Below are 18,397 nucleotides of genomic sequence, written 5' to 3'. Positions count from 1 at the left end.
CGGCACCACGTGGGTGCTAACTCAAGCGACTCTGGTCGATTCTTGTCTGAGTGAAACTACAGCTACCAGAAGGCCGTAGGGGAGCCGTCAACATAGGTCAAAGTAGTCATACAGGACTTCAACCAAAATCCCCATACAGTCAAAAGCCTTTCACCTAAGAACTGTAGAGAAAGTAAGGAAAGTGAGTCCCGCAAATCATTGAAAGCAAAGTGAATGTTAAGTTGGCAAGAGTGAACCCGGAAGATGGATGCTAACAAAGAGGGTGCAAAGTCTAATGTCCCGAGAAATAGTGTGTTGACAAAGGTGAACCCGGCCGAGTGATGTCCACTGGAACTGTTTAAAAAGACATTAAGATTTGTGTACAAAGGAAAAGCCATAGTGAACCCGGTGGAGGGAGGCTAAAAGTAGAGCGGGGTCGGTGCCTAAAATATGGGGAACCAAGGGGGAATCCATCACCCAAAGAAAACGTGAAAAGGAACTTTGTGTTTGTTTGTTATTTTACTTCCTCTCGAAGGCAAGACACTTTTGTTGAAAAGAGACTTGGCCATTGACGCTTCTGAGAAGTTGAAATCGGAATTGTCGTCTCGTGCTGGGGAAAGCTCGAGAGGTGTGCTGTGCTCAGAAGTCCCACCTCATTCCATGCTAAAAACATGGGAAGTGAGACCCCTGGCCACCTGCATGCTGACTTGTTATTGATGAACACTTATTTCTTTATCGAGAACCCTATCCCACACTCTTTCTATATTTAGTTATAATGATTTGGTAATAATCTTTTATTTTAGTATATTCCGTTTTATTTTGACAAGCACAAGGAATGTATTCTTGTTTTATTTGATGGTTGAAGCTTGCTCCCATCTTAGATTTAGGTTTAGATTAGGCATTTTCCAACCTGCATACTGTTTAAATAAACACCCTTGAACCGTGATCACTTGTGTCTGTCTATTATTGATACCATGCCTTCCTTACAGCGCGGGGTTCCGGTTTTCGCTGCAACGTGTGCCCGGGTTCTGCAGATGAGACCAGCAACCAGCAGTGTTCCGCGCCTCTGGGAGATGAGGATTATTACCAGGATTTATGGGCTCGAGCCAGAGCTCTCTCAGGCACCGGCCATTACTGTTGTCACGCAACAGTACTTCCCCTTTCCCCAAACTTAGTTCACTTTCTTGAATGGTTCCCTTCTCCTAATGTATCACCCTTTCAGTCTCCCTCAGTCGGGCTCAGATCTTTTCCTGATGTCGAAGACTTTCGAATGTGTGAGGTTTTTACTATGGACTTCCGCAGGACCACTTGGACTTTCCCTTCAGCTCAGAGTCTTGTGTTATTTGTCCCAATGACTTTTGGTCTGGGTAGTTCAGTATCACAAGCATAAAGTTCAATATTCACCTTTTCACTTCCCTTTTTGTCGGGGTTACTCTTGGTCATTACGCATTATAGAGGTAATTCACTTGGTCTACTTTATAACCAAACATTTCACCTTTCTATGAGACTTTCGAGTGGGCTACTTCCTTTCACCGGCTGACTCTACTACTCTGTGTCACTGTTTTCAAAGTTATCAGCAATTAAAAGTTCCCCACAGGTCTGCCTTCCTTCGCGTCTCATCAACACACCTGCAGCCTTCAATTGTGAGATATACTTTTGCAATTTCAAACTTTCCTTGACACACACCAGCCTTTCATATTGTTCACCAACTTCTTGTCTTTGCGGTTTTAATTCACAAGTCAAGGTTAATACCACAGGCTTGGCCTTGCCTCCCCAACTCTGTCGTTCACCCGGGAGGGTCACTGGTGCCCTTGAAACACAGTGCAGTGTTCATGTCTGGAATTTGGCCTTCTCCGCTTATCTTTCACGGCTCTTCAGTGGCAACGACCTCCTGCATGGATCTTTTGGGTTTCTTTACCCTTTGCTCTCGTCCCTCTGTCGGTCGTTCTACTCCAGTTGGTTCGCCTTCGCCCCGGAAGTTCTGCTCCTTTTCGTGTCCCACCTTGCTCAGAGTGTGTCTCTGTTCCTCCTTTTATCCGTTTGGGGAGTGCTAATGGGTATGAAATGTAAGTACTTAAAGTCAAGTACCTAGCTTGACCAATGAGATGTGTAAGGGTTAGCCTCTTTACTCTGTTGCCCTTTTCCTCAGCCCAGTGTTTGTGTGGAAAAGGAGGGACGGGGGTTGGGACGTTGCAGGATCCTAAAAAAAATAGGATGGGTCATGGGTACGGGAAAGAGGGGAATACCACATCTTGCCATTGGTTGTCTCACCCCCACTCGCCAAAGATCCTTCACCCAGGTGCTCCTCCTGCACTGGTCCACCCCCAGAGTCTGGATCCAAAGGCGATGGCCGTGCCCTGGCCACCTGAGAGAGAAATTTCCAGGGACTAGTAGGTGAGACACCGTTTGGTTTCTCACACTCTGCAGAGATGCGATGCAGCTGTGGTTCTGGCTATTGGAGAACCGGATCTCAGTCTCAGTAGTTCATCTGGCAGGAATAGAGAACATTTTGGTGGATGCTCTGAGCAGGCAGAGCACTGTCTCACACAAGTGGGAAGTCTGCCAGGAAGTCCTAGAGGAGGTCTTCTCTCTCTCTGGACCCCAACGGTGGAGTTGTTTGCCACGGAAACCAACAGGATGCGCAGACAGTTTTGCTTGAGGGAATTCCCATCAAACGGTGCGCTAGGTGACATGTTTCTTTTGAACTGGACCATCCCTCTCCAGTACGTCTTCCCTCCGATTCCTGTCATTCTTTGTGTTCTCCGGAGGCTCAAGAGGTTTTGAGCATCCATAATCCTGATCGCACTGGACTGGGCGAGGAGGTCCTGGTATTCAGACCTTCTCAATCGGGCCATTTGCCCACCTCTCTGGTTGCCTGTGTGGCCGGATCTCCTCACCCAGTCGGAAGGTTGTGTGCATCACCCGAACACGGAGTCCCACAACCCACATCTGTGGCTCTTGAGAGGATGAGGTATGATGACTGGGACCTCTCAGAGGAAGTTGAGGTGTTGGTTGCTGCACGCAGACCATCTACACGGTCGTTGTATGCGTGCAAGTGTAGAGGATTTGAGACGTGGTGCAGGGAACGCAAGATTTGACCCGATCTCTTGTCCTGCCACTACAGTGATGGAGTTCCTTCTGTCACTCGTATCAGCAGGCCTTCTGGTCACCAGAGTCTAGGGATATTTGGCGTCCTTGTCTGTGTTTAAGAAGTTCCCGGATCAAAGTTCATATTTTATGATCCGGGTGATGGCACATTTGCTCAAGGGCCTTGTAAATATATTTCCGCCAACTCCCTTTGTTGTTCCAGATTGGGATCTTAATCTGGTGTTGGCATATTTTTTGGGGGCTCCCTTTGAGCCGATGCACACTTGCTGTTTGCGGCTCCTCTCCTTAAAGACAGCCTTTCTAGTGGCAATTACATTTGCTAGATGGGCGAGTGAATTGCAAGCCTGATGCTGCAAACCGCCCTTCCTGCATTTTTTGAGTGAAAGTCTCGCTCAGGGTCAGACCTGGATTTCTCCCATAAATTGTCTCTGAATTCCACCTATGACAGTGCATAGACCTCCAGGTCTTCTACCCACCACTGCACCCTTCTAAGAGCGTTTCTATTGCCTGGACCCTAAAAGGATTCTAAGCTTCTACATTGCATGGGCATCTGAGTTCAGAAGAACTGACCAACTCTTTGTGGCCTTCTGCTCAGCCCGTAAAGGCCTTGTGATAACAAGACAAACATTGTCCCGCTGTATCATCATCTGCATTGCGTAGTGTTACCAGTCCCAACGCAGGGAATTGTCAGGTATCAGGGCGCATTCAACTAGGGGGTCAGGGGGAGTGTCTACGTCGACTGAATTACAAAGGGGGGGCCCCTGTTAGGGATATTTGGCATGCAGCAACATGGTCCTCTCTTTATACTTTTACCAAACACTATAGTTTAGATGTTGCCCGCATAGCTGATGTGCCTTTTTGTCAGGACGGTGTTATAAAATCTGTTAGTCTAACTTTATGGTGGCTCCTTCACCTACTGCTTTGGGAATGGGATCAAATGAGGAATCTGCGGGAGAAAAGCAATCCATTGAAGGAGAATTTACTTACCATAATGTTCTTTCTATGGATTCTTCTCCTGCAGATTCCTCATCTACCCTCCTGTCCATCCCCACTCAGATAATCGATGGTTGGTGCGCATATTCTCTTTTGATGATGACTTGGCGGCCATTTTCTGTCTTTCTAGGAGCATGTTTGTTTCTTTGAAAAAAAAATATATATATATTTTCTGACGCTATGAATTGTGTTTTGTACAAAGTTCTTCCTTCCTTTGGAAGTTGCTGTTATTTAACTTTTTGTGGGCTTATTAACCCGTTTGTATCTCTCTGATTTCATATGTAGTGTGGTCAGGTTGGGGAAAAAAGTGGGAAACTGAGGTATGGGGCGCAGTGATAGTTTATATATGACGGCTGACATCACGTCTGGAGCCGACGAGCGAGTGCCAGGCAAGACAGATCGACTATAGACAGCCGTGCTCAGGTTCACTACGACCGCCTATCAAAAACAAATTTGAAGCACTTAAACTAGATGGGGATATATATCAGATGAGGATTCTGTGCGAGAAGAATCCATAGAAAGAACCTTACTGTAAGTTATTTCTCCTTTGGTTGCGATCACGTCAGCCAGGAGAGTTAGTGAGTTGCAGGTGCTGTATTGCAATCCCCCGTTTCTGTAGTTTTTTTGGGAAAAGGTTTTCCTTAACGTAAGGCCTGGCTTTTTCCCGAAAGTGGTTTCTAAGTTCCACCTTTTAGGTCCATCGATATACCAGTCTTCTACCCTACACCACACCCCTTTAAGTAAGAGGAGAGTTCCAACGCTTAGATCCCAAGAGATATTTTAGCTTTTATGTCGCTAGAACATCTGCATTCAGAAAATCTGACGAGCTGTTCGTAGTTCATTCATTGTCCTGCAAAAGGTCTAGTGGTAACGAAGTAGACTCTATCTCGTTGGATTATCCTTTGCATCGCAGAATGGTACCAGTCTGCAGGCAGGGAGCTTCCTCCCTGCATTAGGGCACACTCGACGAGAAAGGTCTCGACTTCTATAGCCCTGCAGAGGGTAGTTCCCATTATGGACATCTGTTGTGCGGCCACATGGCCGCTCTTGGACACATTTACCAGGCGCTATTGTCTAGATGTCGCCCGCAGGGCTGATGCATGTTTTGGTAGGGCAGTTCTGCAAAATCTGCTACTGTAACACTTTCTGCCCACCTTGTGGTCCTAACAGCTTGGGGAGTCTATCAGATGAGGACTCTGTGGAAGAAAAGCAATCAATTGAAGGAGAAATGACTTATCGTAATGTTCTTTCTATGGATTCTTCTCCCACAGATTACTCATCACCCCTCCCTTCCATACGGCTCAAAATGTTCTTGTGGCTTGGCGCATCTGTGTAAGCAAAGGGACGCCTGGTGATGGCTCTGAGGTGACCGCTGCTTTGTGGCTAATCGTTTGCCTTTCAAAAAAATACAAATCTCTCCTTTTTTTCCCATCGTCAAGTTTATTACAGGCTGGTTATCCTTATCTCCTATCATTTTCCTCTGAAGCGTTCAAGCATGGGGAAAAAAAGGGGAGCTGACGTACGGGGCGTTGTGACATGGTATATGTATGACGACTACTGTCATGTCGAGAGCCGACGATCGAGCACCGAGCAAGACGGATCGACGGCCAAGTCGAGGTCCACTGCTGTCCCTGTCGAAAAGTTTCCGCGTAGCAGATCTGAGTGATGATATCTATCAGTTGAGGTGTCTGCGGGAGAAGAAGCCATAGAAGAACTTTACAGTAAGTAATTGCTCCTTTTTTCTTATCACCACGAGTCATTGTATCAAAAGCTAAATGTAACAGTCCACCCCAGCGGCTAAAGATAATAAGATCCCATGTGTATTTTTCTGCACCGGTGTGTGTTTATACAGCTGGCATTGACCATCGCAGAACAACTGTCATGTCATCCCTATATAACTCAGCAGGAGAGCTAACTCGGCACCCATGTGTGTTTTCTGCTGCCCCATGCAGAATGCAGAAGTGTTAGCTAGCGTTATGGAACAGTAGCTTCCTGGCCTTCCAAATACTGTGAGTCATCGTATTACATCAAAGGCTGCAAAAAGCAGGGACCTCTGGGCTACGTCTTTGTTTTGTTTACTCTGATGTAAATGTGCATGGCAGAGCAAACTACCCCATCACAGCCGCCCCCACCGCTAGACTTCTGACATCATTGCAGCAAAAGAAAAACACTTCTTGCAGCGGCAACAGATGAGAAACATCACTGGACGCCTGAATTCCACTGTGTCGCGGGGATCCAAGAGAGGCTCTCTGAAATCTAGCAGGGCACACTTCTGAGCTCAACTCAATTGTCATTTTATGCACATTGTAGAATACGAGTGTAATGTGGCTGCCTGTGAAATACAGGCTACACACACAGATCTCTGCAACAGGCATATTAACAGTTTGTGCAGCATTAATGTCTATTTCAGTGAATGGCTGCTCCCTTTTAGAAGCTGTGTTTAGCATTTAACAGCCATTTTTCACAACCCGGCACACACGCCCTTTGGATCATGAGAACAATATAATATAAGCATGCGTGTATTAACTACCATTTAATTCACCTGGGATACAGACGCGAGAAAAAGAAAGTCTGTGTTTGGCTCATGGGTTCCAAAAGCTGCAATATTTTTGATATCATTTGTACACCATTAGCACCGCTTCATGGATGAGTTACATGCAATATTTACTTAAATATCACCAGAACCTTTTAAGCGCACAATTATGCAAACTTTGCGTGTAAGGTTTGGTGGTCAGGGCGATTTTCATTAACAGTGCTAAAATGACAGTGCTTTCCTACTAGAAATGTCATAGTCAACAGTTTGGGCTTTTGTGTAGGTCTTGTGAAGTGACTGGGCGTTCCTTCAAGCACAACCAACAATTTGGACTTTTGTTTAGGTGTGGGAAGCACACTTTGCATATAAAGTGGACTCAAATGTATAGGGGTATTTTTGGGTACAATCAAACGTATGGACAGTACTCGCAGCATCTATTTATACACCTCCGACGACGGTCTTATCCATTTGATATCAAGTTTATATCAAGGTTTGTTGTTACACCTAGCCTAAATGTATAGGGTTATTTTGGGGCATAATCAAACGTATAAGCAGTCCTCACGGCATCTATTTCTATATGACGGCGATGGGCTTATCCATTTTATATCGTTTATATAAAATTAATATAAATGTATATAAAAAATGTATCAAAATCTATATGAAACTGAGATACAAATTATATCAAAATGTATATAAATGTATATCAAAATGTATATAAAACTCAACAAATTTGATATAAAAGTGATATCAAAATTATTGGGATTCTTTCAAATTGATATAAAAAATATTGTAGTTCTTATCAAATGTAGATAAAATGTATGCCCAATGTAGATTAAATTTATATCAAAGGGGTGGGATTAAGGAACAGGGGCAGGGCTAAGACCTGAAATGGGGGCGGGGCACCTGTCAAATTGTAACATCAAATGAAAAGTTACCCCCTTGCATTACTAATGTAGCATCTGTTCTAAACATGGCTTTTCAAGTTTTTACTGTACCTTTATTTTGTAATAAAATACATGCTTTTTGAATTTCCATTGTTGATAAAAAGGCATTGTCGCACTGTGCAATGCAAATATGGATTTAGTACTTACTGCACCAGCCTTAAAAGTTACATAAATTAGAGACTGCCATTATTAGTTAGGATCTATTTATGCACATATTGCAGGTGATGTAAATAGTGACCTTATGGTATTTTTTTAAATGTCACAGGATGCAAAGTTTGTTGAGGAACGGCGCAAACAGTTGCAGAATTATTTACGAAATGTCATGAACAAAGTCATTCAAACGGTGCCAGAGTTCACAAGCAGCCCCCAAAAAGAAACTCTTATTCATCTGATACCCTTCTTTGTGTAAGTAACTATTATTCAAAATTGTTGAAGATCTAAAAAAAAAAGAAAAGCAACAAAAAACAATAATAAAAGAGAAATTTCGAGGGGATTGGGTCCTTCCACGTATTCCATATCTATGACAGGTAATGTCCACAGCTGTGCTGCTTCGGAAAATCTTCGGCTCCTGCGTCGATGACGTCGATGCGCCGTCCCCGAGGACCTCCTCCGACGGCCCACGTCACCCGATGTGGTAAGTAGGACGCACGACGCCCATAGTCTGTTCCGTTTTTTCCGCGAATGTGTTCGCTTCGTGAATCTCGGTACGCCTCGACTCTTTGGAGTTTGCTGTTTTCTTCTCGGTTCGTTGAACCTGTTTGGTTTTTTGTGAAGACCTGTTCGTGGCGATTTCTACTTCGTCTTCAACCCCGCGTCCAGGCTTCGAGAAATGTGGGGACTGTGGGTCCAAGATGTCGGTCACGGACTCGCACGACGCCTGCCTCTGGTGCCTCGGGGAGGCCCACGATACGGACGACTGTGTCGACTGCCAGTCGCTCACGGCAAAGGCCTTGCGGGAATACAAGAAGAAGCTGTCGGTAGGTCGGGTGTCTAAGCCCCAGAAGTCGAGGTCTGCGGGGCTTTCGACGGATGACTCGAGGGGCGATTCTCTGTGTCATCGTCGGAAGTCCAGTGGGTCTCCTTCCAGGAGTCGGTCGCGCCACTCCTCTGCCTCTTTGAGGCATTCCCGGAAGCGCCGGCATCGGTCACCTTCCCCGTCCTCTTCCGAGGACTCCGCCCGTCGGCGGGTCGCTTATCCCTCCATGCAAGCGACACCGGAGGAATGGGCTTCCTTCGGGAAGCAGATGCTAGCGATTCTTGAATCGCAGGGCACCGGTCCGTCTGCGCCTCCAAGTGGGATCGGTCGGCACCGGTCGAGAGACACCGCTCGTACGCCTTCGGGCTCGGGTGGTCTGCACAGCTCGCGGGAGAGGTCCCGCTCGGACAAGGGTAGCTGTTCTCGCCATGCCCGTTCCAGGTCCCGGTCCTCGACTCGTTCGAGACCGCGTGATCCTGTGCCGTCTTTGAAGAAGACGTCAACGCCGGTGGCGCCGAGGTTGTCGACGATTTCTCTTGAGGTTCCACCTCCGAGGGGGTCGTCGACGCTGTCGGCGCCTAGGTCGTCGAGAGACACGCTCGGAGCTCCGGCTTTGAGGCCTGTGTCGACGCCGTCGATGCTGGCGGCACTGCAGCTGACGTCGACGCCGTTTCTGTCGACGCCGGCGCTGACTCGTTCGTCGCCCTCGACGCCTTTCGAGGCGGTGGTGTCGGAGGGGCCCCGTGGCACAGGGTTAGCCCCTAGAAAGGCTCTGGCTAAGGTCAGGCACTGCTTTGGTCCCCAGTTGTCTTCCTCTCCCCGCCTGCAGTACATTTCAGAGGATGATGAAGGCTCTGATGATGGCTTGGTTCCGGTTACGGTACCAGATGAGCTTATCTTGGGCCATAGCCAGTTTGATGACCTGAGGCAGTCAATGCATGATGCCAGTGGACTGGACACCTCTCCGGAGGTGGATTTTGTAGGCCGGAGCCTGGCACTCATGCCGATTCTTCATATCGGCGCCTTATGTCTCGGGTCACCGAGTACTTGGGTTGGTCAGCTCCCCCAGGGGAGTTCGTTCAGGATGATCCCACGGACATCCTTGATCTTGGTCCCCCCACTGACCCGGTTTTGCCGTTTCATATGGCTCTGCAGAGAAGGGTGGCGGCGGCTTGGACTGCTCCGGAGAGTCTCCCGGCAGTGGGCAAGTCTTTGTCGCGAAAATACCGCCCAGCCAGTAGCGTCCCCTGCTACTTGTCCAAGCACACCACTCCGGAGAGTTTGGTGGTGCAGGCGGCTACGGCCCCGGCAAAGCAGGCGTTGTATCCTACCATCCCTCTGGATAGGGACGACAAACGTTTTGACGGCTGGGTGAAGAAAGTGTTTTCTTCAGGGGGTATGGCACTTCAGGCGGCCAACTCCTTATGTGCCTTGTATCGTTTCACACACACTCTGTGGAACTGTGTTGCATTAGCGACTGAACGTATTCCCGAAGGGGACGAACAGGATGGTTTCCTTGCTATGGTTCAGGATGGCAAGGATGCCATGTGTGAGGCGGTTCAGTCGGGTTTGGACATGGCAGATTGTGTCAGCCAGTCCATGGCGGCGAGCACCGTAATACGCAGGTTTGAGTGTTTGCGGAAGTCTGGGTTCGCACCTGATGTGCAGTCCCGGCTCCTCAACATGCCCTTTGACGGTGAACATCTTTTTGGCAGCAAGGCTGACGAGAGCCTTGAGAGGTTGCAGACCTCCAAAGCTGCAGCGAAGTCGTTGGGCACTGCAGTTCGCCAACCTCTGCCTTTTCTTCCTAGGGGACAGCAATGGAGGGGAGGTTCCTTTCGCTAATACTCGTCCTTCAGTAAAGCGAGAGGAGCTAGCAGTCAAAGAGGCCACCGTAAGAGTGCCAGAGGTGGAAACAAGGGTACTCGAGGTGCCAAGGCCGCTCGGGCAGTTGCCTCTTTGCCCTCAGGCAACGCCGCAGCCGCTACCACTCAGTCATGAGGTCAGGTCCCATGGTTCGCCGGTTGGGGGAAGGCTGGCGCAGCATCTTGTAGAGTGGCGAGCCATTACTTCAGACATGTGGGTTCTGGAGATCATAACCCACGGCTACTGTCTTCCTTTTCGGCAGAGGCCTCACGACAATCCAGCTGGGAACCTCTCTTTGAAGAGTCCCGATCCGCTCCTTGCGCAGGAAATTCAAGTCCTGCTGGAGAAAGGTGACATAGAACTGGTGCCTGTAGCGGAGAGGAACAAGGGATGGTATTCCCTTTATTTTTTGATTTCGAAGAAAGACGGGGGATTGAGACCCATCATGGACTTGCGAGGTTTGAACAAACTCCTCAGGAAGGACAAGTTCAAGATGGTTACTCTCTCTCAAGTCCTCCAGGCCCTTCAACTTCAGGACTGGTTGGTGTCTCTCGACCTCAAGGATGCTTACTTCCATGTGCTGATCCATCCCAAGCACAAGAAGTACCTGAGGTTCGCGGTTGGCGACTCGCACTTTCAGTTTCTGGTCCTGCCGTTCGGATTGACCTCCGCCCCAAGGGTTTTCACCAAGCTCATGGTGGTGGTGACAGCGCATCTCAGGAAAGGGGGGATTCAGGTCTACCCCTACCTGGACGATCGGTTGATCAGGGGGAGCTCTCCCGAGCAAGTCCTGGGTCATCTGTCCGTCACCTGCCATTCCCTTCACAAGCTGGGCTTCTCCCTCAATTTAAAGAAGTCCCATTTGACACCAACGCAGGGGCTCCAGTACATCGGAGCTATGCTCGACACATCCCTGGGGCAGTGTTTTCCTCCCCAGGTGAGGGCTCTTCACATTCAGCAGATGGTGCACAAGTTTCAACTTGCCCAGAATCTCCCAGCATCCGAGTTCTTGAGACTGCTCGGCCTCATGGCATCCTGCATTCTTCTGGTGCCAGAGGCTCGTCTGCGGATGAGATCTTTGCAGTGGGCACTCAAGCTCCAGTGGTCTCAGTCCTCCGGCAGGCTGTCGGACCCTGTTCAGGTGCCGCCCTCGGTTGCCCAGGACCTTCTGTGGTGGGCTGTCTGTGGCGTTTCGAGGGTTCCACGATCAGTCTGAGGAATCACTTGGGTCAGATGCCGCTAAAGTAATTCAGACTTCCTTCCTGAGAGCACAGCTTGCAGGGAAAAGAAACACCTGTCAGGCCAAGGGCTCAGGCAAAAAGGCAGAACGCACAGCGGAGCTAGAGGGAAGAAAACAAACAAAGCAAATATTACATACCGTTTGTTGACAATTCCAGTCCCTCTACCCCCTCCGAGCCCCACAAGCTTACCTGTGTATTCTTTTCCTTTAGGCGGAATACCTACTTGTGACAATACACAAGAATGGGAGTGCGTGAAGGTCAGAGGAAATTTTCTTGCTTGAATGAAGGGGGACCATAGACTTCCCTCAATGATGGATTAGTGATGTCAACAGTAGAGCGTCCCTCATTCCAATGAGTGAAAACAAAATCAAATGTTCCAAGAGCAAGTAGGCAAAAGAAAACAGCAGAGCGTCCCACTATCCAAGGAGTGAAGCCAAGTGTCTCAAGATCCAAGGGGGCGGAGTAAATGATGAGCACAGCGAAGCGTCCCAAAAAATCCCACAAGTGATGAACACAGCAAAGCGTCCCAAAAAATCCCACAAGTGATGAGCACAGCAAAGCGTCCCAAAAAATCCCACAAGTGATGAGCACAGCAAAGCGTCCCAACAATAACCAAGAAGTGAGGTTTCTCCACTCGGGGAGCGGGTGGCCAGGAGTGATGACTACGGGGTTGAAGGGAGCCGGAAACCAGACATGAGAAGCAGAATCCAAAACAAGTCCGAGGTGTATTCCGTGGTCGAGCAGGGGAGTTGATCAAACGAAGGTCTAAGGCAGAACCAAGGAGACGATAACAAGGTCCAAGGTAAGCATAGAATTCAGGAACCAGAAAGGCAAGGAAAAGGGGAGAAGGAACTTATTCCAAGAGCGTAGCTCGCGTAACGCAATGGTTTAGGAGCACCGGCTTACTGGGGGCGTGGCCAATTATAGGAAGTGAAATGCAAGCGAGGCGTGGAACGCACGCAAAAAGAAAGTAAAAAACGTTCCAAAGGTTCCTTGCGGGCATCGTCCTCTTGGGAGATGTAGTTGATTACCGGCGGTGGCGTCGGCGTTGTCGCAAACGCCAAGTTAAACGCCACGGGCTTCTCCCCTGGGCATAAGAATACCCTAGGAAACCGGGGGACGTGACACTGTCGAAGGCAATCTGATGAAGGGGGCCCCATTTTGGCCGCCCTGGCCGGAGGTGACGATCGTGATGGACGCATCCCTCACGGGATGGGGAGCTCATGCCAACGAGTTGACAGTCAGCGGTCGTTGGTCTCCGTCGGAGTCCAGACTCCATATCAACCTGTTGGAGCTGAGGGCCGTCAGGCTTGCACTGAAGGCTTTTCTGCCGACTCTGCGAGGAAAGAGTGTCCTGATTCTAACGGACAACATGGTGGCCATGCACTACCTCAACAAAAAGGGGGGGGCAGAGTCACTTCCTCTATGCAGGGAGGCGATGCAGCTCGAGTTCTGGGCCATCCAGCAGGAAGTTTCGATCTCGGCTGTTCATCTGGCCAGAGACGACACGAGACAGCAGGCGCTCTGAGCAGGCAGAGCGCGATCTCTCACGAGTGGGAGCTGGTTTAGGAGATTCTCCTGGAGATCTTCGCCCTTTGGGGGACCCCTCAAGTAGATCTCTTCGCCTGCAGTGTCAACCGGAAGTGCGAAAGGTTTTGCTCGCGGGAATTTCCTCCAAAAGGAGCCTTAGGAGACGCATTCGTGGTGGAGTGGTCATTCCCACTGCTGTACGCGTTTCCTCCAGTCCCCATCACCCAACAAGTACTGGGAAGGTTCGGTTCCCGGATGATCCTCATTGCTCCGGCGTGGGCCCGGAGGACGTGCTACCCGGACCTTCTCGACTTGTCCATCTGCCCTCCATGTCGTCTTCCCTACCGAGACGATCTGCTCTCACGGGAGGGGGGTCAGGTTCTCCATCCAGAGGTCAGATCCCTCAACCTTCACGCTTGGCTTCTGAAAGATTGAGGTATAAGGATTGGGACCTCCCTGAAGACGTGATGGAGGTGTTGCTCTCGGCCAGGCGGCCGACAACAAAGTCTCTGTACCGTTGCCATTGGAGAAAGTTCTGCGACTGGTGCAGGGTTAAGAATGTGGATCCTTTTGAATGTTTGATTATTTTAGCTATCTCCAAGTGTTACCGCTTGGCGGGTAAGGACCCTCCGGCTGGCTTGCGGGCCCATTCTACCAGTGGAGTGGCTGCGTCTACTGCCCTGCAGAGGGGTGTTCCTATTTGTCACATCTGTGATGCAGCCACCTGGGCTTCAGTACATACTTTTGTACGTCACTACTCCCTCGATTCCATCAGAAGGCAGGATCTGGCCTTTGGCAAGGCAGTCCTATATTCCGCAATTTGATTGGGCGGCATGCTACATTTGTGTTCTAAATTCTTTTCCCACCTCCTTGCTTGGTACTGCTTTGGGAGTCTGTCATAGATATGGAATACGTCGGAGGACCCAATCCCCTCGAAGAACAAGTTACTTTCGTACCTGGTAACGTTCTTTCGATGGGATGGTCCGACGACGTATTCCATATCGCTCCCTCCCTACCTTCCCCGCTGCAGAATTTCTTTTGCTTTTGCAGCTTGCGTTCCGCAAGGCCTTGTGTGTCTGACTGGCAGAAAACTGGTGGCACACGTTCTGGGCGTCGTGCGTCCTACTTATCACATCGGGTGACGTCGACCGTCGGAGGAGGTCCTCGGGGACGGCGCATTGACGCCATCGACGCAGGACGCAGACGCCAAAGATTTTTCAAAGCAGCACAGCTGTGGACATTACCTGTCATAGATATGGAATACGTCGTCGGACCATCCCATCGAAAGAACGTTACCAGGTAAGAAAGTAACTTGTTCATCTCAGAACACTTCAATTACATTTTTGCCGTGACCGTTTTTTTAAAAAATTGGACTGCTTTAATATTGTTCTTTAATATTTGTGGTATGTTATCTCTAAGTGGGAATTTGTTAAGTTGGCTGCCAAGATGGTTAAATCATATAAGAAAATATATCCAGCTTTGAAGGAGTTACTGTTCCACATTATATGCCTTCCATTATGCCAAAGTTTATGCCTATTGCACCATAGATTGTTGTGGGTAATCCTTGAATGCCGTCCCTTCTCCCCTAGGGGAACCCCTTCCCATGAGGCAAGGGAGGTGAGGCTGCTACCCGATAGTCCCCCTCGGGGTGGTATTCAGCGGGTGGATCTCACGGGTAGGGACCACCCCTATGGGACAAGGGACTATCTGGGGAGAACCCAGTATTCCACACCCTAAAACACCTCTCCTAATGTACTTCTACCTTGTTATCCCATGTATCTCTGTCATATTCGAAAAGGGGGAAAGTACTAGGATGAAAAGAACCTAATCGATCTCAGGGAGATTACTGAGATAGGCACTGGCATGAGCAGGAGGTGCAAAGCCATGAATAGCCCTTCTGACAAGAGCAATGAACCATCTAGTGGTTGGATAATGCTCATTGGAGAAACCACAGTAGAAATAGGACGACTCCAGAAGAGGGAGCTGAGCCCTGAGGCAGGTATGAAGAAGGTCAGAATCTTCACGGACTCTGTCCGTGAGCCGGAAGAGCCCCTTGTCCATCCGCAGTGGAAGGGCTGAGCGGAGTGCGCCTATCATGTACTTACAGAACAGATGGTGAGAAAATATTCACGAGGCTACAGGTGGGTCTCATATGACTCGACCGGTGTTCTGGCCTGACAACTCTGGGAACCCTCAATCTGAGGGTCTCCTATAAAGAGGACGACCTTTCTTATGAAACGCTGTTCTGCCTGTTACAATTGGACAGACAAAACCGAGGTTCACACAAAAGAGCAGATACCACCAAGCATACGCCAGGCTGTTCAAAGAAAGAACAGATGGTATTATCGCAAGTCCTAAATAAGGGTATACTTAATGTGATACTAGAAGGACTAACCTTAAATACACCTGGTCGTTGTTTAGGAAAAGAAGTGGAAGGATGTCTGGTGGGATCACCTGGCATCTATGTCTGGAGAATGAAGGTAGATGTGAAGGACTGAATGAGAGACCAGGAACACTATTAGGTGTTTTGGATATTAACCTACCCTGGATTGCGTAATGATGAAACCAGAAGAGCGGCATTGCTAGAAAGCCTAGAAGCGGAAGGGAAGGGGTTTTAGTGTGAGTTTGTATGGACCTGCCCCTGTGCAGAACAAGGACGCACTCGCGACTAATGGAGCTACGCTTTGCATGAATACTACATAGCGTTCATGGAAGGCCAGTGCAAAGCGTAATCTCCTGATTAACTCACTAAACCAACCCAACACTGTTCAATCCCACATTGTGATAGCGTGAAGTGACCGGGTTGTGAGAAGAATGCAATCTAAGGGTAATCCAATTTCAATCCGTATAGTCAAAGGATAGGTCAGACAACAAGCGAGCATTAACAAGGCAAAAGGGTCATCCAGAAGGCAATCCGTTACGACAGAAATGGGTCTGAGATTTCTAGGCAGAAGATATGGTACTGTATAGTATGAATCCGAAGAGAAAGTCAAGAATGAAGGCCAGGATCAAAAACGAGGAAGTCAAACAGGAAACTGGAATTCACAGAGTAACCGCGAGAGTACTGACTTCAATTAGAAGCGCCTGCGTTTGGCCTCCATCCTCTTTTAACGAGTACAGCAATACGCACTGACGTACTGCTGCGTTTCCCGTTCCCTGGATGACGGGAATGCAGGTGGTGTGGACTAGATGCTCCTGGAATTGACAGAGCCGCCATGTTAACCACAAGGAACGCGGAAGAGAGCATGAAGGGCCATATGGTCTGCGTAGCGATGAGCGCACCTTGTGGTGAAGTGTGAAAGCACCAGAAGCAGGCAACCAGTGGAAGAAGCAGGCTGACCGCACCCTGGAGAGGACATGCAACCTGCACAGCCAGACAAGCTGCAGAGCCACCCCAGCACCAATGCCGGAAGAGGGCTCCCTGCACAGCAGGACACTCTGCAGGCTGTTTCAGCACCCGCAGAGACACGGGAGACCAAGAGAAACCCGGAAGAGGGTTTTAGAGAGCCTGAGAAGAACCACCAGACACTGGTGTACAACCCTTACAGGTACCGGGGTTGCCGAGACAGCAGGTAGGGCCATAGGAGGGACAGAGAGAACATTTGACTCGTGCAATGGGGGTAAAGAGGATACCCCTGAACATAATACAAGTAGAAGTAATGAAGCTCAGGTCTGGGACCTGCACCCACAGGAGAAGAAAACATTAAGCCATCTTCTTTGTCGCAGTACCTGGCAGGCGTGTGAACCAGATCTGCCTGAGCAGGAGAAGAGAACCATCTGGGTCTGGGACACTTGCCAACAGAACTGTGTGAAACATAGAGCAAAGCCAGGGGAAGGGAGGCATTCCCCATTATGTGTTGAACTGACTTGAGAAACCTAAGGACTCTGCCTGGCAGGAAAGTGTACCAGGTCTTCCTACCCGAGTCTCTGGAGAGGCTCACAGCAAGTAGAGTGTTTGAGAAAGGACAGGGGAAGGGAGTCATCCCCCCTGGCATTGCAAACTTCCTCAGAAAGCTTAAGGAGTGCCTGGGGAAGGGAGTCAATCCCACAGCCTCCTTGAACTTTGATGAAGAGCTGGAGAAGGGAGACGATTCCACGGCCTTCATGTACTGTCTCAAAGAACCTGAAAGACTAGGGGAAGGAAGCCATACCCCTTGACCTTGTGTACCGTGAAGCAAAGCCAAGTATGGTACACAGAAGAGAGCCATTCCCTGGGCACTGTGCAATGTGAAGGCATCATGAAGCAAGGCACAGACAATGGATTCAAAGTTCAAAACAAAATGATTTATTTATAGGTGAACCCTATAGGTTGTGCAGAATGGACTGCCTATCTGGAAAACCGGAATGTGGGGATTAGCAATAAGTCCTACAGTCCCAGCTTCCCCAAACCTTTATTCCCCCCGTTTGTTGTTTCTATCAAGGACCTTCAAAGTAGAATTGAAGAATTAAGCACTTCACGAGCCAAAGGGCTTAAGGGCCTCTCTAATGTGGTGATGAGAAATAACCCCCCTTTCTGGGCTAATCTCCTCAAAATCCTGTTTGGTAAAGTACTGGATGAGGGTCGTATTCCTACATCTTGGCAGGCGGCCATCTTTTTATACCAGTTTTCAAAAAAGGTAACAGTTCCGAACCGGAGAACTATCGGCTGTTATTGATGTTGGACTGTTCTGTCAAGATGTTTGCTGCCCTCATACTTAATGAACTACAAAAATGGGTTGAGGGAGTGGGTATATTAGACCAATTCCAAAGTGGCCTTAGAGCCGGCTATTCAACCTCCCACAATTTGTTTGCTATGAATGCACTGAGAAGTAAGGCCCTGGTTCATGCCAATCTGCCGCTATATGCACTTTATGTAGATTTCAGGGCAGCCTTTGACTCAGTAAATCGTTCGCTTTTGTGGAACAAACTGAGGATATTGGGCTGCTCTGAATCTTTGCTTTATTACCTTGAGCTTTTACATACCAACAATACTGTACAAGTATGGCTTGATAATCAAGGTGCCGTGACCAAACCCATCCCTCAGATGAGAGGGGTAACGCAGGCGTGTGTGACGGCCCCCACCCTTTACAACCTGTTTGTGTCTGATGTACCTGAATGCCTTCAGGGGTTCAACAACTGCCCCTCCAAGATAGGTACCTGTCATTGCCCTATATTGGCGTATGCAGATGATTTAGTGATCTTAGATCACACTTTCAGTGGGATTCTAAGATCTGCAAACCAGTTATGG

The 18,397-nt window shown here is 48.8% G+C and overlaps 1 protein-coding gene across 4 annotated transcripts in view; it reads left to right on the top strand.

Moving 5' to 3' along the window:
- The window catches only part of SNX29 (sorting nexin 29), a 2,314,491-nt gene that overhangs the window by 2,049,641 nt on the left and 246,453 nt on the right, over positions 1-18,397 (top strand). For all 4 annotated transcript variants that reach the window (XM_069645593.1, XM_069645591.1, XM_069645595.1 and 1 more), the window contains one exon: positions 7,823-7,962. In XM_069645593.1, coding sequence (XP_069501694.1) covers positions 7,823-7,962 — 140 coding nt within the window. The remainder of the gene's footprint in view (positions 1-7,822; positions 7,963-18,397) is intronic.

Source organism: Ambystoma mexicanum, chromosome 2p (genome assembly GCF_040938575.1).
Source record: "Ambystoma mexicanum isolate Mex_15411 chromosome 2p, UKY_AmexF1_1, whole genome shotgun sequence".
NCBI lineage: Eukaryota > Metazoa > Chordata > Amphibia > Caudata > Ambystomatidae > Ambystoma > Ambystoma mexicanum.
This window is presented reverse-complemented; position numbering and strand designations above follow the sequence as displayed.